We start from the raw sequence: 26,093 nt of genomic DNA on the forward strand, positions 1-26,093 counted from the left end.
TGTCTCCGCCCTCCAGTTCGGTTTTGAGTTTATTATTACTAATAGTGTCCCGTGCGGTGCAAGGAATGTACATCAAAGGAAAAAATTCATTTGAAGGCCTCCAGGAATTATTAATTTGGGGCGGGTTAGTTGGTAGGTTCCATTAAAAAAATAAATACCTATTGATGTTAACCAGTCTCATGAAAAAGAACAATTCCCAAATAATTTATTTATTTAAGAAGTAGTGTTCTCTAACACTTTAGGCTCTATTTGGTTTGTGGAAAGATTTGGGTGGGATATGAAAATATGGGATGGGAAAATGTAAAAATTTACACTTCCATTGTTTGGTTTTATATATGGGAAAATAATGAGAAAAGCACTATGACAAGCTACTTCTTCGTCAGATTTATATAAGGTGAAGAAGAGAGCTCCATGACTACAACGATGATCAAAGAGAGAGAGGGGGGGAAAATGAGGGAATCATAAACAGTGGATGATCAGAGAAACTAATCAAAACCAATGAAATGGTTGTCGTAGACGGTAGGAATGATGGAGTATAGCCATTGTGGGGTACTCTATTTCACCAAGAGGAAGACAAACAGTAGTTCGCCGGTGGAAAGCGAAGACGATGAACAGTGCCACTAACACCATTGGAAAGCGAGCAGTACCACAGAAGATAGTAGTTCGCTAGCAGAAAGCAAAGACAATGAGCGGAGAGATATTAGAGGCTAAGTTATCCTATTCACCGCCGCTAGTATTTTCTGTGTTTGTTGTCGAGAAGACGATGAACAGTGCTTTTTTTGGGTGAAAAGCAAAAGACGGAAGAAGAAGAAGAAAGAGAAGAAAAGAGGAGAGAGGGAGGAAGGGAGTGGCTGAGAGGAGGTGTCGATGTCACTGCTCTGCTCTGGGTTCAAATGGGGAAGGGGAAGTAGCAAATCGTCGATGGTAACAGGGAAGGCACTGGTACTCTCCCTCCTCTACTTGTCGTCACTGGTTCCCTCCTCTGTTCGTCGTTGATGGTAAGAGTGGTTTCTCAAATTTTTCCACCAAGGTCGCATAGTTTTGGTGCAACCCCAAATCCACAATTTTGGGATCTGACATCCCATATTTTTGTCATCCCATCCCTCTATTTCCCTCAAAAAAAAATTAAAGAAAAATGAATATGTTTGGAATGTTCCCTTTTTCTCATCTCCATCCCACAAACCAAACGGAGCCTTAGGTAAATTATTTATCTATGCACGTTGAAAATCACTAATAAGTGATGGGATAATATTGTCCCTTCAATAATATCATTTTTTTTATAAATAAAAATAGCATTGGTAAGTACTATTATCCGAATAAGTATTTTCCAAAAAATGTTTTTTTGGATAAGTGCATTTACCTAGGTAAATTATTTATCGAGATGCAAACAAGGTTGAAGGAGATCAAATTACATCTCCATGTTTGCGAACATGAAGGAAAATGATAATAAACTCAAAGCATTAAATCGTAAAACTTATTATACAAAGCTCATTTGTATTTCACATAATAAATTGAAGTAAAATTCAATTAAAGATATAGGGTTTGACTATGATGCCAGAAAGGTAAGATACCAAACAAACTTATAACCAATCAATTACCATCATAAAAATGGTAATCAATTAATAGGATTTTCATCAAAATTCCCTAGGGATGACTGGTCAAATCCTTTTTGGTATCATGTCTTTCCAACATCATATTACTTTTGCTTGTATGATACGAGTTGATTGATCATCATTATAGATGGACTCTTTTTTTCCACTTCATATCATTGTTTTAGTAGTCTCTTAAGAAAAATGTTTTATAGAAGTTATCATATTATTATTCAATTTGTAGTGTGCAATGGATCTATAATTTATATACCATTTTTGTAATTTTTATTATTTTATTAGGGTTCAACCAGCACACAAGTCATGGATGCTACATTGCCTTAATTCTTGATAGCTTTAAAACTTAAACCAACAAGGAAAAACTTGAAGATTTTATCCAAGAATTAAAATTTCACAACATATCAGGGCATATCGACTGATACATACAATATCGGTGATCCTCTGATAACAGTGATTGTTTTTGAGGCCTTACCCATTCTAGGGGATAGATAGGCATACAACCAACCCCCCTAAACCAGTTTGAAAAAAGAGGTAAAAAGCTAATAAAGATAAAGGTTGATACACCCATTGATATTTAGAATCTTGATTTTATGATACATTAGAGCAACTTGGCATTAAAAAAAAAATGGTGAAACAATATTCATGTAGCCAACCTATATGGTGGGGATAAGGCTTAGATGGTAACCTGGGCATGTCTTATTCCTCTTTTCATTTACCTTTGGGTTCTATTTTTGAAAAAAGAAATAAGGGCTCCACCTCTTCTTTAATTTTTAAGTTTTTCATTTTTCTTTTGAAATGACAATTTTACTTTTATTCTTCTTCCACCTCTTTCCTTTTTAATTTTTCCTTGGATGAAAGAAAAGGATCTGGCCCTATATTTTCTTAAGCTTTTTATAATTCTTATTCTTATGAATATGTTGGTTTTCAATATTTTAATATAAAAACTGTCTTTGATTATTAGTAATTATTAGTTAAAAATGATTATTCATTATTAAAAAGACCCAAGGAATTACCCTAGTATTTAGTTTGAAAAAGAAAAAAAAAAAAGCGTTGGCTAGGCTCTCCTCATGCCTAGTTTTGCCTTGGCGTTTTTACAACCGTGTCCACATATTTAGATATTAATAGTGATAAACCAACCATGAATGGAAGTTGAACAATTAATGCCTCTTACCTTGGCGACTCTTGAAGAAACTATTATTATATGGAATCAACACATATATGCACATTGAGCATAAAAGTGCACACATGAACAGCACAAACTGCACATACAAATAGCTTTCGTTGTTGACCGTATATTCTATTTCTATCAGAATCAGCACAATAGTACATTAATCCAAATATGCATAAAATCATAGCATAGAAAACTTACTAATCAGATATAATATTATAATCAAAGGACTTTGCTTTCCCCATACTTCAGCTCTTTCTCTTCGCTGTTTTTACCCATCAACCGTTCTACCAATTTCTCATCTCAATTCTTCTAATGTCTCTCTTCTCCCGGTTTTGGCATTGCCGAAAATTTGGGTCTAATACAAGTCCAGGACCAGAATCTGCTGACCACAAAATTCTGTGAAGAAGACACTACGTTGCACATGGGTCTACTCGGATTGTTGAGGTTTTCCGGGGGTTCGTTCATCTTTTTCACCATCATCTAAATCTTGTCCCAACTATGGATCAGCTGTATGAATCCTATTTCGTCATTCCACTCTGTTCAATGCCCTATCCATCATTTACCATCACCCAAATCCATTTAGTCTGCCCTCTGCCCCTGGTTCTTTTAATCTCTTCAACCTGTAGTAAATCATTTCTTCTGATGAATGTTTTACATGATCTTTCATTCATGTGACCAAACCATCTCAATCTTTTTCTTTTTTCTTTTAATCAACGATTTGGAGCTATTCCTAGATTCCTTCATATGATTTAAATTCTGGCCACGACCATGTTCTTTCTGGTCAGAATTTAAGCTAATCCTTTTCTATAGGTAAAGATATTGATTGTTGAGTTCTTTTGGTGTGGGGGGGTGGGGGGTCTTTCTTATAACCAATAAGTGATAATCAAATGGGGTTGGAGTAACTTGGGAAACACTATGATCACCATTCACCACACACGATGCAAGCCTCTTTATAAAAATGCCTCTGCCTCTATCCTGTGATTAAGATCATGGCCATAGTACAACTATACAAGTTACACAAAAAGCCACAAACAAAGCCTAGATAACAAGGGTAAGAAAAGAAAAGATGCTTATTAACCATTCTGTAGAACCTCAAATCTCCGGTGACCGTACATCTTCCAGACTACCCAACATCTTTCTGTAATAATTTTTACGGGAAAACAAGTTGGCAATCGTACAGCACGATACAGACGACAAAAGAGTATCTCAAACACAGGCAACCAAGACATTGTGGAACGCATTAGCTTCAGCTACACAAATTGGGTATGCACACCCCAGCATCTGAGTTCTGTTGTTCCTTCCATATCCTCCCCGTAACCCTTAATTTTAGCTCCTTCCTGTCCCCACCAGAGAAGAAAAGTGCCATGTTACGCTGGATAATTAGGCCATCATGACTATCCCTGACTTTCCGGTGGCTATCCCGGATGCTCCGTGGTGTACCCTCCCATATGAGTTTACGTCCATTTGCCCCCACCTCCAGGCTATAGCTATAGTTACGAGCTTCAGTCTCATCACCCATGAAACGAAGGAATGCCATGTAAACTGGAGCCATGCCAAGCTGGAAGGCTTCAAAATGCAGACAGAAGTACTGACCAAAACAGTTGAAGACCTGACAAAAAGAGCAACATAGCCACCAATAGGACATCAAAGCAGTGTCTTTCAAGGGTTGATTTAGTAGAAAAATCTTAATCATCTAACTAGAATAATTTCATCATAGTTCCCATCAATGGTTCACAGTTGATGCACAGGTATATGGCACCCTAAAAAATGGATAAAAGTTTTTTTATATATATAAAAAATCGATAAAAGTTTGAGATTTCATATTAAACTACGTTTATCACTTGTTCTTTTATTGCAATCCTTAAAACCCAACCAAAGTGTAACAAGAGAACTATACTCACTGTAAGCATCCAGGTGGCATTTTCAACTTCACGGGGATTAGATTTGACGTAGCGATGGTTGAATGTGCATCCAGTGTGCATGTCAACCTTGTGGTCATCCCTCAGATGGGCCACTAGAAAAGGGATATCTCCAACAACAGAACACTCTGATCCGGCATATGGGCAGTTGTATGGCCGGAAGTTACACTGTGCCTCATGCTTGAGCTTGCTGTAGTAAGGGAAGATCTCTGGGCAGCCCAAGGAACAATATTTGCAGGGAAGTTCAAGTGACTCTGCCACCTTCTCCAAGGCTAGACACCTTATATCTCCTAGCTCCTGTCTGCAAGTAGGGCATCGATTGTGTACCCTCGTTTTACAGGTGGAACATAATGTATGCCCATTGTGGCACTGCAAGGACACTGATCTGTCAGAATTGGCAATAATTTTGACTTCCCTTTTCTATCAATAACTTAAAGAATTTCATTGACAATGTAGAAAGAATGGAAGAAATAATTGTCATGCCCTGATGAAACGAGGCCAAATCAAAATCTCAGAAGGGGCCACCAACTGCAAGCACATAATAAGAGTAAATAATTTGATCATTATACTCTGGTCACTGCTAATAAGATTAAATAATTTGAGGGGAACTAAAGCAATCAAAATCAATGGAAACCAGTATCCCTGCAATTGTTTTTAAGCTGAATACAAACTAAAGCAAGTGTTAAAATTACACCCCCAGGCCCAACAACTACTTCATCTAACCGCCTACAACAAAGAAGAAACCAAGAAAGAGAAACATGAGAAAGCACAAACATAGCAAACACTGCACCAGCCAAAGCAAAACTTTGACTCGACAATAAGAAAAACTTCCTCTGCTTGGGTTCTGCTGAGACAATAACACACCTATTAATATCTTGTCCTTTTGTGTTTTTTATTTGGTCTTACTTCTCTTCTCTCTTCGGTTCCAGGTGGACCCCTCCCCCGGATGTGGTAAGCCTTTTTGACCCAAACTTTTACAAGCAGACAAAGAAGCATGAAAGAATCATGTGGAGAGCTACAAGAACAGCTGTTCTTTGGTCAGTATGTGAAGAAGGAAATAATAGGATCTTTAAGAATACTAAAAGGTCCAAGGAGAAAATTGTAGAAGGAATAACAACTAAGGTTATGCATTGATTGAAAACAAGTGAGCTGTTTAAGGACTTCTCAACTGATTACACCTACAGAAGATGGGGTGAGGTGGCAGGTACTACATCCCTAAAGCCTGTGGTACAGGAACTGTGGTCCCCACCAACTTTCCAAAGCACAAAGTTGAACTTTGATGGCAACTCTAATCCAGGCCCATCGGGTATAGGGGGAGTATTTAGAGATGGGGAGAGCAGAATTATTGCCATGTTTTCGGGGCCAAGAGGAGGAGATTCATTAAGAGCCAAGGTGATGGCTTTACTTCAAGGCGTAAGATACACCAAACAATTGGGGTTGCATCAAATGGAGATTGAAGGGGACTGTAAGCTGTTAATGGGGTGGATGCAGTCAGGTTGCCTGGGAGCATGGAAATATAGACATATGATAAGGGAAATCATCAATATAATGAGGGAGATTGGTGTGTGCTTCAAGTGGACAAGAAGGTTAGCTAACGGGCTACCTTAGCAAAACAAGGGACTGTAAGGAGAACATGTTTTGGGCAGTGTTGTAATGAGCATGTAAATTGGGTCAACTTCATAATAGGGGTTGACAGTTGTAATTTGACATAGTTTGAAATGTTTTAATGAAGTTATCATTTCCAATAAAAAAAAAAAAAAAAAGAAAAAGAAAAACTTCCTTACAAAATGTTCTGGTAATATTTATTTATGAGAAAATAAAACACTAATACCAAACTTAAGACCACATAATCAATGTAAAACCTTCAAGGTGAAAAAAATCTGAGTCATAGACTACCCCCTAAAGAGAAGTTATCATTTCCAATAAAAAAAAAAAAAAAAGAAAAAGAAAAACTTCCTTACAAAATGTTCTGGTAATATTTATTTATGAGAAAATAAAACACTAATACCAAACTTAAGACCACATAATCAATGTAAAACCTTCAAGGTGAAAAAAATCTGAGTCATAGACTACCCCCTAAAGAGAGACTCTGGTCAAAGATCCATATCTTGGGCTTGTTGAAAAGTCAATAGGATAACCTTTTAATAGTTCATGAAATATCTCATTTTTGTATCACACCGAGACTTGTGAACAACTAATGACCATTTAGAATTTACCTCCCATTTGAACAACTTAAAATGGGAATTCCTATGTCTCTCTTATTATCATTTATAACAGAAAGTTTTCAGTAACAATATGAATGCCCATGCTCAGATCGTTGAGCAACATTAACCAGATGAGGTTATCTTCCATCATCTAAAACATCCAAATCATTTGGAAAAATTTCTAACATCAAATAGAATAGCTTTTCTGATCGGTATATTAAAAAGAAAAGCTTGTGCAGCAATCATCAATATACCTTTTTTTTCAAATGGAATCAGCAAGGTCATAACCCTTATCAAGGACAAAAAGAGAAAGAGAGATGTATGGAAAAACAAAGAGAATTGTACATGATACGATGTTCAAAGCAATTGTTCCCACATCAAGTGGAGCTGTCAATTATGTAAAAGATATTGCCATAAATGAACTCAACCATATCAAGAAATAATTTGTGATAAAGGAATTGCAAAATAGCTTATAAACCTTCTCCAAACTAAATATATGTGTAGAACCAGACCTAAGAGCATCTCAATGCTATTCATGTTCCCAATGATCATTGTGTCAAATTATACCTTGATTTTCTTTTTTACAGCAAACCTGACCCACGGATCATATGATCAGTAAAAAAAAATACTTTTTAAATATCATCATCATCTAAGCCTTGTCCCAACTACATGGAGTTGGCTACATGAATCTTCTATCACCAAGCTCTTCTGTTTAGTGCCATATCCATTGTCAAAACTTTCAAAAATCTGATGATTAAAATGGTACTGGATACATAGTTCTCCAGCAAAAAAAAATGAAAAAAGAAATCAACTGTTAAGGCCATTTCAATTCAAGGTCTATGAGATAATTATTAAAAAAATTATATTATAATGTTTGTCATTAACATTTCTTACCAATAACAGTAAAATTCTACTAAAATAAAAGGTTCAATGGTCCAATGGCCCAAGCTATACATCAAAAAAAAAAGAACAAAGAAAAAGAATAGCCAGGGAAAAAAAGTGTCGTATCCATTGTCAAACTATGAGCCCTTAAATCATTTCCTACTACATCAACTCATGTCCTTTTTTGGTCTGCCCCAACCTCTTCTAGCCCCCTCAACTTGTAACCAGTGTCTTAAAAGTGCAAGGCACAAAAAAGGCGCAGGGGCCAATTTGTGCTTAAGGCGCACATCATTTTGAAGCAAGGTGGAAAAGTGCAAAAAAAGGCTAAAAAATAAAAAAAAAATGTCAGGAAATTCAAAAAAAATGCAAAAAAAATATTAAACATAACATTAATAAAAAATATAATTTAAATTTTAAAACAAATGTTTTAAAAAACCTATTATCTAAAATTAAAATACATAAACATAACATGTAGCGTGTTCAAATGAAAATTTAAAAATAAAACCAAACATATAAAGCATTTTCAAGCATGTAAAACCCACAATCTCTTTTTTCCTCAATTGCAATACTTCAAGTAGCTAATGTAATGTAAAACATATTACATTCCTAATTCTACGAGCCGCCTTTGTGCCACACCCCTCAAGGCAAGCCCAAACAAGTCTTAAATTCTTAGTTCTCAAACAAAAAATAATGATTTTATAATTTTAATTGCTTTTTAAGAAGATATTTTATTATGATGAATGAATAAACATTAGCAAATAAGGGTTCTCGGAGGTGTGAAATTTTAAAAAGGCGCATGCCTGGGCTGAGGCGCAAGGCTCAGGCGTGCGCCTTTTGAAAGGGCTGTGCTTAGGACCCAGGCAAGGCACACCCTAAAATGCGCCTTGCCTGTGCACTAGACGCACCTTTTAAATCACTGCTTGTAACAAATCTCTTCTCTTACTAGTCTTGTAGATTGTCTTCTCTACACATGACAAAACCATCTTGGTCTACTTTCCCTCGTTTTATCATCTATCGGAGGCTTGGAGGTACTCCTAGATTCCTTCAAATAAGTTCATTTCTGACCCATCCTTTCTAGTTTCCCGCTCATTCATCTCAACATTTGCATTTCTACCACACCCACTTTTTTATGGATAAATAACTTTATTACTTGAACTCATACAACAGCCCATGGAGAGAAGCGAGCTGCAGCCTCTCTCATCTGATATCGAGGAAACTACAAAGAAAAAATAACCATTACAGCTGAGCCCAAAACAAAACTTCCCTATTTGCCCCTTGCTTAGCTAATCCATTAGCCAAAGCATTTGCTGATCTCCCCACCCATTGTATAATAACAGACATATTCCTTGTCAGCCACTTGAATTTTTTGACTTCATTCCTATAGCACCACATAGTATCCTCAGGGTTCTTCAACCACCCCACCACCTTGGAATCCCCTTCAATAAAAAGCTATCCTACACCCAGTTGATCTGCAAACTGCACTCCCTGTAGGGCTGCTAACAATTCTGCTCTGACTGAATCCCCAAATCCCAAGGGGCCTGCATAGAGAAGTACAATCTCTCCAGCCTCGTTTCTCAGCACCCCCACCCCCATGCCAGATGCCACACCCACTTCTTTCAACATGTTTCTTGACTGCCCAACATTCTGCTCTAGCTCCATACAACTTTTAGCCTAAGTGGTGTAGTGGTGTTCTCCCATCACATAAGACTCTAGATGCACCTCTACAATTTGCCCATTGTGTTCTAATTCTATCAGCAGCATCCTCCTCAGTGTCTCCTCTTGTTATAGATTACCAAACCAATATAATAGAAAATGTCCCATTTAGTTAAATCTTGGTCTCTAATCTGAGGTGTACCATGGGTTTGCTTACATATATTCTATTTTAGTCCCATTTATTTGAAATCCTCTTGGTTTTATGCATGGTTTTAAAAGGTGGCTGAAGTGAGGCGAAAGACACGCCTCAAGGCGAGGCAGCCACCAAATTTTGCCTGGCCTCAGTAGCCTCAGTCTCAGATCAAGGGGCGTAAGCCTCAGTTTAAGTGAGGCGTAGGCCTTTGGCATTTCGCCTCAATTTACATGAGGCAGTAGCCTTAAGTTAAAAGGGTTTTGGGTGGGGATAACTTGATTTCATCATGGGTAATTTTGGAAAATTTTAAAAGAAAAGTGAAAACCCAAAAAACATAGGTTTCCATCAACCAAAACTGCTATTCCCCCTTTTCAGTTCAACCAAACTCAAGATTTCAAGAAGACTTCTCACAGACCGAAGTCAAGATTCAAGAATATTGGAGGGAGGGAGGAAGACAAATCGAATTGTGCAAGCGGTACAGGTCCTCCTCCTCCTCCTCCTCCTCCTTCTCCTATACGAATCCAAATTCAATATTAAAATGCATTTCGATATTTCCCGAACTGAAATGCATTGTAGAAATATATTGAATCTAGATCAATATTAATTTGTTATTTACTTATTTATTAATTTGTTATTTCTATGAACATGATAAGTGCCATGATGATACATGTTGCATACAATGAACATGATATTGCTATTTATTAATTTGACTACAGATATGTTATTCTCATTTGAATGTTTCCTTTCTTTTTCTTTTTTTTTTTTATTTATCCTTGGGTTGTTTTTTATACAAATTTTGGCATGTTCAACTTGATTTCATTAGGTTATTTTTTTAGATGATTTAGTTGTTACAATGTTCATTTTTTTAACTACTTTGGCTCATTTTCCCCTAACCTATTCAACCTAAATCTCTTCTGAAATTTAGAAGGGAAAAAATAATGATTTCCATAAACTGATTTACATCATTACATGTTCAAATGTTCAAAATTAATGACAAAGAATTCTGTTATTTTATCATTTATATGTTCCAAATGTCCAAATCAGATTTCTTTTAATTCAGTACTTGCTAATTGATGAAATGCTACTTGCTTTGTCTTTGCTAGTTGATGAAATGCTACTTAATTCTTTTTTTGGTGATAAGTTATAGTTTAATTTAATTACTATTAGTTTCTAAATTTTTACATTAAATCCTCTTATTATATTTGTTAATTGTTCTTTGTTATGGGATTATATATATTTTAAATTTGTGAAAAACTGCTAAAAAGAAGTAGTCAAGGAGGAGAAGGAAATAGAAAAGATCCTGCATGGAATTATGGGACATAAATGGAAGAACCAAAACAGAGTGGAAAGTCATATGCAGTGTTTTAAAAGTGCAAGGCGCAAAAAAGGCACAGGGGTCAATTTGCACCTGAAGTGCAAGACGAGGCGAGCACAACGCCTTTAAGCAAGGTGCAAAAATTAAAAAAAATCTAAAAAAAATTAAAATGTCAAAAAAATCAAAAAATTATTAAATATAATATTAATAAAAATATAAACTTAAAATTTAAAATAAAGTTTTTAAAAAATCTATTATCTAAAATTAAAATGCATAAACATAACATGTAAAGCATATTCAAATAAGAATTTAAAAATAAAATAAAACATATAAAACATTTTCAAGCATATAAAACCTACAATCTCTTTTTTATCAATTACATTACTTCAAGTAGTTAATGTGACATATTACATTCTTGATTCTACGAGTCACCTTTGTGCCACGCCCCTCGAGGCAAGTCCAAACAAGTCCATGTTAGGGTCTTAAATTCTTAGTTTTCACACAAAAAATAATGATTTTATAATTTTAATTGTTTTTTAAGAAGATATTTTATTAGGATGCATGAATGAACTTGTTTGGACTTGCCTCGAGGGGTGTCGCATGGGAGTCCGGGCACGGAGCCCCCGGCCCAGCCGCTAGACTCAAAAAAAGCAAAAAAACATTTTAATTTTCAAAAGGGCGCACCTGAGCTGAGGCACAGGGCGCACCGGGCGCATGCCTTTTGAAAGGGTTGTGCCTAGGCATGCCTGAGGCCATCGTTTAAATCACTGGTCATATGTATATTTACAGTGTAATTTTTATGGAAATCAAGTTTCCGGGGGTTCAAAAAGGATGAAAGCACATATTGTAGAGACTCATGAAAATATAGCCCCATGCAAAAAGGCTCCTCCCAAAGTTATTGAGGAAATTAAAGAATTTCTAAAGAAATTTAAAGAGCATCAAGAAAAGACTGTTGAGGAAATGGAAGAGGTTCGTCGAGTATTTGCTATTTCTAGAGAATCTATTGGTGAGATACCAACATAATTTAATTGTGCAAGGACATCAGGAAATGCATCTAGAGTGGTGGTGTTACATCAAGAGGAGTACAGGGCCCTATGGACCAATTTGTAGTTGTCGATCAAAATGCAAGTGGCCAATTTGAGAAACAAACCACATTGAATGCTCATTGGAAAAAGGAAGGAAGAAATAGAGTTTGTTGAGAAATTGGGAGAATGATATATGGAAATGGTGTGCCATTTAATTTGCGTAATTCTCCTTCATTCAAAAGTGCATTTGAAGTTGCATGTGCATATGGAAGAGGATTAAAGCTTCCTACCATGCATGAAGTGCGCACTTGGATCTTAAATGAAGAAATTCAAACAACCAATGAGAAGATGACTGATTTTAAGAAGTCATGGAAAGAACATGGATGTTCCACATTGCATGATGGGTGGAAAGATACATCAGGACGAAGTCTAATAAAATTTTTGGTTAATTGTCCTAAGGGCAGGGGTGGACTCAAGCCAAGCCGAGCCGAATACTTGGCTATTCAAGCTCGGCTTGCTAAAATTGTGCTAGGCTAAAGCTTGATTCGAGCTAGAGACTTGAGCTCGAGCTCGGCTCGGTTCAAAGCTTGCAAGTGCGACCTCGGTTCGGCTCGAGCTCAACTACAAGCCAAGTTTTTTTTTAAATAAAAATTATACATATAAAAATAGTTTTTCATTTTACATACAAAAAATTAAGAATTATAAAAATTATTTATTATTATACATATAAAAAATAAAATTATGCATATAAAAATGTTTTTATTTTACAAAAAATAAGAAGTATAAAAATAAATAATTTTTATAATTCTTAATTTTTTTGTATAAAAATAAAAATATGCATATAAAAATGTTTTTATTTTACAAAAAAATAAGAAGTATAAAAATTATTTACTATTATACATACAAAATAAAGATATTATTATATATAATAAAATCATTTATTATATATATATATATATATATATATATATATATATATATATATATATATGTGTGTATATGTATGTATGTATATAATCAAAATTCATTTATTTATTATACTAGGCCCGCAAGCCTCACGAGCCAAGCTTCACTAGGCTCAAGCTCAGCTCGATTAGTAAACAAACCTATATGTCAGGCTCAAGCTCGACTCGAAGCTCGATTTAAACCGAGCCAAGCCGAGCTTGAATAGCTCGTGAAAAGCTCAGCTTGTGACCACCCCTACCTAAGGGTACATGGTTCTTAAAGTTTGTACTCTATAGATGCATCAAATGTTGTGAAAGATGGCAAATTGTTGTTTAAGATTTTAGATGAAGTTGTAGAGGAAATTGGTGAGAAGAATGTTGTGCAAGTAATAACAGATAATGCATCTAATTATGTAAAAGATGGTGAGATGTTAATGGAAAAAAGGAAGAAGTTGTATTAGACTCATGTGCTGCCCACTATATAGACTTGATGTTGGAGGATATTTTTAAACTCTCGGTTCATGAGTCTACTTTCAAAAATTCAAAAAGAGTACTAAATTTTTTGTACAATCATGGATGGGTGTTGGCATTGATGAGAAGTTATGATCTTATATGTCCAGTTGTGACTCGTTTTGCTATTGCTTTTCTTACACTATAGAGTTTGATGGGTTCAATGAGGGCTTTACAAAGTATGTTTACATCAAATAAGTGGGCACAAAGTTCTTATGCGAAAAACAAAACAAAACAAAACCTTAAGGAAAAGCAGTTAAGCATAGTTTTCAAGGTGCCAAGGCGAGGCTAGGCAACAAGGGGGCGCCTTGCCGCCTAGGCGAATGAAGAAAAAATAGATCCTAGGGTAGTTCCCTAAGTACCATAACCATATTTCCTTAAGAATTATTCATAATTTTCATAAGAAAAGTATAGAGTTCATGTTAAAGTATAGAAAATCAACATATTCATGAGAAGAAAAAGAAAGAAAAGAAAATTCAAAAAATATAGGGGTTGAACCCTTATTTTTGTTATAGGAAAAGAAGAAAAGAAAATGTGTTGATTAGACAAAATTTTAAGTTCTTCCTTACTTATTGGTTCGGGTTTTAGAGTCTTTGGGGGTTCAATACAGCATTTAGCAATGTTTATATTGATTAAACCCTAACAAATAAGAAAATAGTAAAAAGATATTAATATATAAACACACAAAATGAATATTTTAGTTTAATAGTGCCTATTTTATAATTATAATGTCAAAAAATAAAGAACAAAAAGTATTTTATAATACATAGTGCAAAATTGTTTGGCGATTAGGCGAGGCGAGCCTCAAAGGGTGCCTTGTCGCCTAGGCATCGCCTTGACAACTATGCAATTAAGGCAATTGTATTGAAAGATAAGCATTTTTGGATATCTATAGCTTAAGCTATTAAAACCACTGAACCATTGGTGGTTGTGTTAAGAAAGACGGATTTTGATAAAGAGACAGCAATGGGATTCTTGTATGATGCAATGGAGAAAGCTAAGAATGAAATTGCAAAAAATGTGAATTGGGATGAGGCAAAATACAAACCGATTTGGGATATCATAGATAAAAGGTGGGAATTTCAGCTTCAACAAGACTTGCATGCATGTGCTTATTACTTGAACCCACAAATACGGTATGGATAAAATTTCTTTTTTTTTTTGATAAATGAGTAAGATTTTATTAAACCAGCAAATAAGAGTTACATGCAACCCATTGAAAGGCACGAAATGTGACATTTCCTTTAAAACTAGTTATAGAATTATAAGTACAAAAGAAATTACACAAAAGCCCAAAATAAAATAGCACGAAGAACCCCTTGTTTTGCAAGTGAATCAGCCATTGAGTTTGCTGATCTGCCTACCCACTAAACTCTGGTCATCATATTCCTTGTTAGCCATTTTACCTTTTTGAGAAGATCTCTAAAACCCCAAATCACAATGTGGTATGGATCAAATCTCTCCCAACATCCATCAATAAAAAGAGGTTACTATAATGTCTTAGATAGGATGTTTCCAGATAGGCAAGAACAAGAGGAGATAGAAGTGCAACTTAATGATTTTCTATTCAAAAAGGGGTATTTTGGAAGAACATTGGCTCAATCTACAATATTTAAAATGAGTCCTAGTAAATTAAATTTTGAATTTTATAATTTTAATATTATTCAATGTTATATGATTTCTTGCATTAATTTTTTTGTGTTGTTTTATATTTGGTCTTTGTAATAGTTGAATCATGAATGGTGGCTAGTGTATAGTGAAGATATTCCACGCTTGATCAAATTTGCAGTAAGAATATTAAGTCTTACTTGTAGTGCTTTTCCTTGTGAGTGAAATTGGAGTTCATTTAATCAAGTAAAATTTTTCAACAATTTATTGTTCAAACTTTACTGTTTAATATAATAATAGATTTCTAACTTTGAATAGTTGTGATGATTTTTAAATTCATACCAAGAGGAGGAATCGTTTAGCACAAAAAAGATTGAATTCATTGGTGTATGTCAAGTATAATTTGAAGTTGTCACAGAAACAAGTGAGAAACAAAACTATAAAGGATCCAATTAGTAAGGAGTTTGATGATATGGGATTAGATGATGAATGGATTGCAGATTAACATTTAAATGATCCAATCCTAGAAGAATTTCCTCCATTTGAATAATTACTTGCAAATGCTGGTGTTGATGATGAGATTCTTGACAGTGTGGCTGGCCAAAAATAAGAGGAAGAGAAGAGAAGAGAAGGGATTGGCAATGTAACAGTGCTAGCGGCGCCAGCTTTTATTATAATATATATAGGGCGCAGAAATAAGAAGGGAAAAGACCCTTGTGCCCCTGCTATAAGTGAGTACAATAACAGACATAACAGAAGTAAAAAAATAGAAATAAAAAACGCTTTAACTAGCCAAACAGACCCTAACACCAACAACTAAATTATTTCAACACTCCCCCTCAAGTTGGAGCATAGATGTCAATCATGCCCAACTTGTCACACAAATCTTGGTGTCGCACATGATGGAGACCTTTGGTGAAGATATCTGCAAGTTGTTCTTCTGAGCTGACATATGGAGTACACACTTCTCCATTTACAAATTTCTCTCTAATAAAATGCTTGTCCACTTAATGTGTTTCGTCCTATCATGCAGGACTGGATTAGCAGCAATATTGATGGTAGCTTTATTGTCATAGTAGAGTAACATAGAATTGTTCACTGCAAAACCCAGTTCACCTAACTGATTTCTTATCCACATGATTTCAGCAACCCCATGAGACATCGCTCTATACTCTGCTTCAGCACTAGATCTAGCCACCACACTTTGTTTTTTACTTCTCCTTGTGACCACGTTTCCTCCTACAAAGGCACAATACCCACTGGTAGACTTTCGGTCATTGACTGCTCTTGCCCAATCTGCATCAGTATATACTTCCACCTTTAAGTGACCATGTTTCTAGAACAACAAACCAACTCTGGAAACTTCTTGAGGTATCTCAGGATCCTCTCTGCAGTTTCAAAGTGAATTATCCTAGGATTGTGCATAAACTGACTAAGGACACCCACTGCATAAGCAATATCAGGCCTGGTCATAGACAAATACAAAAGTCTCCCTACGAGTCTTTGGAACTTCTTCACATCTTTCAAAAACTCTCCATGATTATCTCCCAAATGACGATTAGATTCAATTGGTGAGTCAATTGGTTTTACCCCCAACTTGCCCATATCTTCTAGTAGATCTAGTACATATTTCCGTTGGGAAATAAAGATGCCCTTGTGAGAGCGGGCAACTTCAATTCCAAGGAAATAACGCAAGGGGCCTAGATCTTTCACCTCAAATTGAGTGGCTAAGAATTTTTTTAATCTTCGTATTTCAGCCTCCCAATCTCCTGTGATCACTATGGCATCCGCATACACAATAAGAGCTACAATTTTCCCTTCACCTCTTTTCACAAATAGAGTGTGATCTAACTAGCATTGTTTGAACCCCATCTGTTGAACTGCTAAATGGAACTTACTAAACCAAGCCCGAGGTGATTGTCTCAACCCATATAAAGATTTTTTTAACCTGCACACCTTTTGTTCACTGCCTTTGGCACAGAACCCTGGAGGTTGGGTCATGTACACTTCCTCTTCTAAGTTACCATTCAAGAAAGTATTTTTTATGTCCAATTGGTGAAGCTCCCAGTCAAGATTTGCTGCCAATGAAAGAAGGATCCTGATAGAGTTCATCTTGGCTACTGGAGCAAAAGTCTCTGCATGGTCCACTCCATATACCTGTGTAAAGCCTCTTGCTACCAGTCTAGCCTTGTACCTTTCAACAGTTCCATCAGCCATGTGTTTCATTGTGAACACTCACTTGCAACCCACTGGTTTCTGCCCTTCAGGAAGGTTCACGAACTCCTAAGTGTCACTTTTGTGTAAAGCATCAATTTCTTCCTGCATTGCATCTGTCCATTCAGGTTTAGACAAAACTTCTGCCACATTCTTAGGAACGGGGACACTGTCCACAGAAGAGAGGAATGCACGGAATGAAGGTGAAACATGATCATAGGGCACAAAATTAGAGATAGGATGATTAATGGTACAAGACCTAACACCCTTTCTGTTAGCAATAGGAATATCAAGATCATTGATGACAGGTGAATCAACATTTAGAGGAACAGACATATCAATAGGAGCAAGTGTACCTGGCTGATGAGACGGATCTGCCTCTGGTGAATCCGATGATGTTGGTTGCATAGTGTCAGGTTCCACGGCTCTTGAACTCTGTTGGCTTTTATGGTGACGATGAAAAACCCGGAATGGAGGAAGATAGGGTAAGGGAGGTAGTTGAGTTTGAGTCGCCTGTTTCTCCTCAACCCCTCTCCCCCCGAGGAGAAACTGAGGAAAAATGTTGGTTCTCAAAGAATGATACATCAATGGAGACATAGTATTTGCGAGAGGTAGGATCATAGCACCGATACCCCTTTTGAGATAAAGGGTAACCAAGAAAAACACAGGGAATAGCCCGAGGATCAAGCTTACCTCGAGTAGGGAACAAGTTATGGATAAAGCAACGACACCCAAAAACACGCATCGAAATGGTGGACAGCGGAGCTGTAGGAAACAAAAGCTAATGTGGGGCCTTATACTCTAGTAACCGAGAGGACATGCGGTTGATGATGTATGTAGCACACAAGACTACACCCATCCAAAAACATTTTGGCACATTCATATGAATTAATAAGCCACGAGCTACTTCGAGAAGGTGACAGTTCTTTCGTTCAACAACACCATTTTGTTCGGGTGTCCTGGCACAAGAGCTTCACTGAAGTGACCCACTCGAAGCAAAAAAACTCCGTAAGATCACTATGGAAGTATTCCTTCGCATTGTCCGACTGGAAGATATGGATTTCCGTTTGGAACTGAGTGAACACCATGCATTGAAAGTCTTTCACAATTTTTAGCACTTCATCTCGAGATCGCATAGGGTAAACCCAGGTGTATCTAGAATAATCATCAATCAAGGTAATGAAATACTTATATCCAGCCTCAATGGGTAGAGTAACAAGGCCCCAAACATCAGAATAAACAATATGAAATGGAAATTCAGATCTTTTATTTCGCAAAGGTCTTAACTTCTACAATGTTTACTCAATTGACATGTCTGACATTGTAACTGATTCATTGACAAGGACTCCAACAACTTTGGAAACAAAACTTTTAATGACTCAAAATAAAGATGACCTAGACGACTATGCCATAAATAGGCTTGACTCTCACTTGACAAACTCATGGACTCTGTAGCCACAAGACCATGTTTACTCTCCAACACGTAGAGACCATCCACCATGCTTCCTCTACCAATCATCTTTCCCAAGGCCAAATCCTGAAACACACATGAAGACGGAAAAAAAAGTGACTGAACAGTTCAAGGAGTTGATAATTTCTTCCTTAGGGTTAGAATTGGGATGCCTCTCCTAAGTTACCAAAGGACTAGTCTCTGTCGACGCCATATTAGCTGAGTTATACTTTTTCTTATTCTGCTGGCTTGGTTTCTTGCCCTGATCAGGTGTTGACTTCTTACCCAAATCCTGTGCCCATTTAGGTTTTCCATGGAGATCCCAGCATGTATCTCTCGTGTGTCGTGTCTTCTGGCAGTGAGTGCACCAAAGTTTACTCTTATCATCTGTTTTTTTCTGAGAGTCATCTTTTTTAAAAACACCTTCGACATTTGTATCTGAATTTCTCCGGACAGCTAGGGCAACTGACTCCCCTTCTACACAATTCATCACACTTCTTCTACTCTCTTCTGACTGCACTAAGGCATAGACCTCCTGAACTGATGGCAAGTCTTTACTACCCAAGATCTGCACCCTGATGGACTTATATGAAGGATTCGGCCCTAGGAGAAAGGCAAAGACCCGTTGTTGAGAAACAAGTGACTTATACGCTTTTGCATCTTCATTACACTTCCAATTCACATTCTGATAGTGATCAAGTTCTTTCCATATCGATGTCAAATCAGAATAGTACATCAAGAGACTCATCTCCCCCTTCTTGCAAGTAGAGGATTCAGCTTGCAGTTGATATATCTTGGCATAGTGTCTCTGCTCCGAATAGGCGGACTTCGCTTGTTCCCATATCTCACAAGCAGTTTCAGCCCACATAAAAGTCATCCTTACTTGTGGCAACATGGAAACCAAGAGCCAAGACACCACCATACTATGTTCTTGGTTCCACCTATCATATTCAGCACTTTCGTACTTCGATTCCTTCACTCTCCCATTGATGTATCCTATTTTCCCCCTAACAGTGATGTAGAGTTTTATTCCCCTAGACCACTCAAGGTAGTTCAAACCATCAAAGGGAATAACAGCCATGGGGAAACTCATATCCATTCCCCAACTCACTCCATTGTGGCTCCCTGAAATCTCTGAAGTAGCAGAATTCTCAGACGACATGGTCAAAACAGACAATCAGTCCCAAACACTGGACTTAGAACCCCTCCTTACGCCACAAAAAAAATGCTCCACTCAGTCCACACCCACACACTTGGGTTTGAAAACAGTCTGAGCACAAACAGTACCAATTTCAGGACAAAAAAAGGCAATATTCGGCAGATTTCAGACCTGTACGGTTTAACAGTCCCAACCTACCAGCCTTCCAGAATGTCTAAGAACATTAATCGGCAAGAGAGATCCTTAACACTTATAATCAAGCCAAATAATTGAGATAACAGGTCATCCTTGACCTACAGTCGCCTTAACACAGGAACAGGATCACACAATCCCAAAAAAATAAAGGTATAAAGATCTGACAGCATTCAGTAGCCCAGATTCATTTGATTTTTTCACTTGGTACACGACCAAGGAGGGTAAGGAAGAGAAAAAAAGGAAGGACTGTACCCAAACAGACCCTAACACCAACAACTAAATTATTTCAACAAAAATCAAAAGGTGAGTCTCTTATTTTGATTTCTAAAACCTAAATTTTATAATTTTAAAACATTCTAATTTTTATTTTCTTATTTACATATTTAGGAAAGATAAGAAGCCAATGGAATTAATAAATGAGGAAGATGAAGAGTTATTGGTAAATGAGGAATTATCAATGGAGATGAAGATGATGATGAGACAATCAATTTCATGGTTGAATCTTCAGATGATGTTGATGAAGAGGCTTTTAAGGACTAGATGGCTTTTTGGGCTTGAAATTTCATTAGCATGAAAACATTTGAATGGTTCTTTACCTTAAAGTGTGACTCTTAAAGTGTGTTATTTGGATTTTGGAACTATATTTTGTGGTTTGGATTTAAAATTTTATTAGAATTATGTTTTGTTATTTGGATTTTGAAATTTGAAATGACCTCTTAAAGTGTAAAATGTGGAATGTAGAATGATTTTTTTTAACTTGGATAGGAATTATGTTTTCTTAGTTTCTTTCCTTTTAGAATGGTTGAAAGTTCTTATCAGTTCATCTTTTAAGTTGAATAGAAATTATGAAATAAAGAATAATTCTAAATCTCAATGTGTTCTTCTTTATAGGAATTTACAATTTTGAACTTCAAGGATTCATATTTTGTAATTTCATTATGGGATTGCATCACATGTGTTCCCTAAGAGCTAAGGTACATTCATTTGATCCCATCTTCTTTTTTATTCAACTTTTCTTCTATAGTTTAAACTTTAGAGATTGTATTGTAAAAACAAATTTTTATATAATAGTTACTAGTTAGTAGTTAGTTACTACTTACTAGTTAGCTTAGACTTCATACAAGTAATCTTGAAAAAGATTTGCACAATCAGCAATTGTTGAACCATACATTTTTTTTTTATAAATGAGAGTAATTTTATTGAAAAAATATCAAAAATACATGCAGCTTAGGAAGAGGCACGAGATGTTACCTCCCCCGAGGACTGAATCATAAACACTAAAACATGCCCAAACCTGAGATACAAATTACAAATTAGCCCAAAACAGATCACCCCTTGCTTGGCCAGAGAATCAGCCATTACATTTGCTGATTTGCTAACCCACTGGAACCTAACAGTCATATTTCTTGTCATCCATTTGACTTTCTTTAACAGATCCCTGTAGCCCCAACAAACTGTGTCTGGGCTATTCAGCCAGCCCACTACTACCTTGGAGTCTCCTACTAACAAATTGTTCGCTCCTAATTGACTAGCCATCTGTAATGGCTGATTCACTCCTAATTGTTGAACCATACATTAAGTCACAAATAATTATATAAAACTTCAATTATTTATTTTTTCATAATTTTTATGTTTTTAATTTGAGGCTTACGCCTCAAGGCTTATGCTTTGCCTCTTTAGCACCCAACTGCCTCACCTCCACCTTTAGCCTTTTAAAACCTTGGTTTTAAGGTAGTAAGTCTAATTTTGCATTATGATACCTGGATGCCTGTACAAAGGTACCAACATCATGTTGGACACTTTGGCATTTAGTGCAAATATTGTATCCAGTATTGTTGCCAGCCATGTCCTTACCATAAATGCATTTAATACTTCTCTAGCTTCATAAAAATTAATACTATGTCATCGGCAAACAACAAGCACCAAGGAACCTCCTCCAAAAACTACCATCTCCAAATCAGATTACTGTTAGCATGTTATACATGATACCATGTTATGAGAATGAGCATAAACTATCTTCAGTTTTCCTTGATGTGATTCTTGAGGCTGGCTTCATCTTTCTTTAGTTTTCAAATATACTTTCTATGTAAAAGTAAATAATTAATTTGACAACTACAAATTGTTGCCAAACTGGTTGGTTGCAAATAGAAGATGAAGATCCCCAAGTTTATCATGCAGACGCTTAGCACATACATCACCTTGTTACCTTACAACACATCCAATTCAACAAAAACTCAACAGTATCAACAAAGTTGTGTAGAATGATAAAAAAAAAAGTATACCACTCATTTATTTGATACCAAGCTTCAAACCTAGCATTTCTATTGAATCCAGCTGAGTGTTGCTCCCAGTTCTCTAACAAGATGCTTGGTTTCTCTCATTATGTACCTATACTTCCAAGGTCCCTCACTCCTATTCTTGAGCCAACCAACAGCAGTCCTTGAACCCCTACCCCCATACTACCATCAGGTTAAAATGTTGGTCTCTTCCTATACTTAATCCTTGAAGGACCACCAATTATTCTGCTCTTACCAAGTCACCAACCCAATAAGTCCTGAGAATAAGGCTGCTATTTTATGAGTTATTATATCCATCAAAAATCAAAGCAAGAGCACCATGCCTAGGTCATTTGGAACCTTACAGTTTATAACCCTTTATAACAAGGATCTTTTGTGACACGTGCAACTAAACCCCTTTTGCCTAAACCTTTTGACCACCATCAAACAGTGATTTCTCAGACACCAACACCAAATAAGATTAAGTTGCTATTTCAGTAAAGGCTAGATCCTGATACAAACCATTGATGATGGAAAATATGTTGATAATATGTTCAAAAAGATTGATCAGATCAGAAATGGTTACATAAATTTGCATACTTCAGTTACAGTATGTCAGTAATCCTGGTAAGTGCAAAACATAACTGATTATATTATAAAAATGTTTCCATCTTTTCTCCACCAAGGCTTGTAAGATTCAACCAGGACAACAAATTATTCAAGTTAGAAAAGATCTTACAACAATAAACAGATCCCAATTGAGTTTCAAAAAATGAGAAATGACCTCATGGATTCTTTGAGCCTCCTCAACTAAGCATGGATGTCAAATATCTACTGGTAAACATAATTAAGCTCCATTAAGAAGGGAAAATAGTGGACAAATAGAATTTTCCCATAAAACGAAGAGGCCAATGCAGGTAAGGATATGGAACAAGGAAGCACTTTAAGAAAAAGGTCACATTAAGCAAAAGGTTTGGAAAAAACAAGTTCATAAAATAAGCATATATGTGAATGTCAAGAAGGATGAGTGCCAAGACTAGGACAATTTTATAATTGATAACATTCATGGGAACCCAGGTGTAGCCCAAGAGTGGAAAAAAAATGACAGCAATTCAATTGACATGATATGCTCATATGCTACACCAGCAAAAAAGAGAAGAGTGATCTAGGTCCTGGAGCAAACCACTGCTCTAAATGACAAGATTAAGTGAAAAAGATAGTGGGTTGAAGTTATGAAAGATACTAAACGACCTGATCTAAGAAAGAAATAGATCTGCACTTAGTTGTAATGTTAAATTGACCTCAGAACTAAAAGAAGTAGTTGTAATGTTAAATTGACCTCGGAACTAAAAGAAGCACAACAATAAAAGGATAAGATGCATGTCTGTGCCTTCATACCACTGCAACAATGTGGAGAACCACTAGAAGAACCAAAGGAAAGCATATAAGAGAAACAAATGAACATTACATGTATAAACCCAAAGTAACATTTATCATGCTAAACTATTCCCATCAGAAAATCAATCTCTCAAACAACCAAGCATCAAATCAAATGAGGAAGACCTAACAAAGGCTACAACTTTAACTGTTGAGCAAACTAAGCTAATCTTGTTGTATTTACAACAACACATAAATAGCGACAGACTATATCACATTAACAAGAAGTTAAGATAGGAAATTGAACAATAAATAAGAAAAACAAATATCCAAACCATATTATCATGTTGAATTGGAAATTTCAAAAATAATCTAATCCACGCATACAAGAGGAAAGACACAGAGAAAAAAATGCAAAGGAAATCCATAAATAAAAATCATCACATGGGTGTTCAATGAACCAGAATGTCCAAGGAGAGATTGGAAATAATGTGGACAAACTAGAGATTTATATGTAAACTGGATAGCTTTCTATAGTCAAAATAATAAATGATCCAGTAAATTTGCTGACCTATCAGCAATGCTTTAGTATCAAAGGTTATCTTTATCTTCAATATTTCTGGCTCTTTTTTGAATTCCAGGGACAAATCATTGTTCATTACAAATAATTGATGTCCAAACAAAAATACATCATTTGATTATGGGAATACTTCCACCAAAATGAAAAGCAAAAATCATGGCATCATCATTATCATCATCATCGTCATCCCAACTATATGGAGTCAGCATCATGAATCCCATTTGGCAAGTCGGTTCTATTTAGTACCATATCCATTATTCCGTTGTTAAAATTATGGCACTTAAATCATTTCTTACTACTAGCCATGTCCTTTTTTGTCTACCCCTTGCCATTCTAGCCCCTGCAACTTGAAACAAATCACTTCTTCTCACAGATGGTGTTAATGGTCTTCTTTAAACAAGACCAAACCATCTTAGTCTAATTTCTCCCATTTTATCACATATTGGAGCCATAACTAAAATCTGAAAAGATCCAACCCCATAACGAAATTTCTTGCAACATGAATATACCCAACTTTGGTCTTTGGCAAACAAATCCTGTTACCAAATAAACAAAACCGCAGATAACTAACCAAAAGTTCCAACACCAGAATAAAAATAGGAGTAATGTCAGAGTCATTCACAATCCATGTCGTATTTCCCCTTGATACGACCCGAGATGCATCAAATTCAACAACCCAATCGCAACATCCAAATCTGAATCAGACCAAGCAAGTAGAAGCACGTATTATTGTAACGAAAATCAAGCAAGAAAAAGTTGGATGAAGGAATCCATTTAAGCCCACACTAGCATTTCCCTTGCGTTCGTCCCAAGGCGCCCCGTCAAATTATAGCAACCCAGTCCTATGCATATTCTAAGTAAACAAAAACAAGAAAATATAATAATAATAATAATAATAATAATAATAATAATAATAATAATAATAATAATAATAATAATAATAATAATAATAATAATAATAATAATAATAATAATAACTGGAGAAGAGAACAGACCTGGTGGATAGGTGGGTACATTGAATTGGTACAGACAGGGCATTCCAGAAGTTCGTGGACGCTGGTGGCAGGAGAAATCGCTGGGGAAACTACATTGTTGTGGGGCTTCGAGGTGAACTGATGGTTATGGATCTCTTCCTCGTCGATCCCATCCGAGGATGAGACGCATTCAATGCTATCCAATTCCATTCACAGCAGCAATGCTACCCAGAAATCAAATAGAAAAAGAACAGGATCGATTATAGTTCTTGTTCGGGTTTTCTTCTTTCTTTCGATTCTCCCTCCCCCCCCCCCCCCCCTATCTCACGTCGTCTTCGATCACCGAAGACGAACAGTGGAAGAAAAAAAAAAGGAAGAACAAAAGAAGAGAAAGAAAACCAGACACGGAGACACCATGAGAAAGGAAGAAGAAACAGAAGAAAATAAATAAAGAAAGAAATAGATGGGGTTGGATGATGGCTCGATCGGAACGGAATAACAAACTACCTCTCAAAAGAGGTATTTTCCTTCGCTGGCTTTTTGCCGGGTTTTGAGAGAGGGAAAAAGAGATGAAAGGACGACCATCAAAATAGCCATGTTGATCGAAATCAAACGGGTTTCTTCGGATATTGCCTAAAAACTGATTTCAGTGTGCAAAAAGAGAAATAAAAAAAAAAAGGTCTAATAATGTAGGTTGCACTGTGACAGTGTTGATTATTTAACAAAAAAAGAAATTCCTAAATATAAACACTGCAAAAAAAATCTTCGAAATTAAGAATGTTAGAATTTTTCAATTTATTTCCGCCTAGTCCCGTCCCGAGGACAAACAGTTTATTT

General features: G+C 36.1%; 1 protein-coding gene across 1 annotated transcript; it reads right to left on the reverse strand.

The window, feature by feature from the left end:
• Positions 1-3,727: 3,727 nt before the first annotated feature.
• On the reverse strand, positions 3,728-26,093 carry LOC148880970 (E3 ubiquitin-protein ligase SINAT5-like). Its single transcript, XM_088963127.1, has 3 exons — positions 25,278-26,093; positions 4,680-5,066; positions 3,728-4,387 (listed from the first exon to the last, which is right to left on the reverse strand). Exons 1-3 carry the CDS (start codon positions 25,464-25,466, stop codon positions 4,025-4,027), a joined length of 939 nt encoding a protein of 312 aa, XP_088819253.1. The 5' UTR covers positions 25,467-26,093; the 3' UTR covers positions 3,728-4,024.

This window comes from Nelumbo lutea, chromosome 1, assembly GCF_056320005.1.
Source record: "Nelumbo lutea isolate HS-2025 chromosome 1, American lotus-T2T, whole genome shotgun sequence".
NCBI lineage: Eukaryota > Viridiplantae > Streptophyta > Magnoliopsida > Proteales > Nelumbonaceae > Nelumbo > Nelumbo lutea.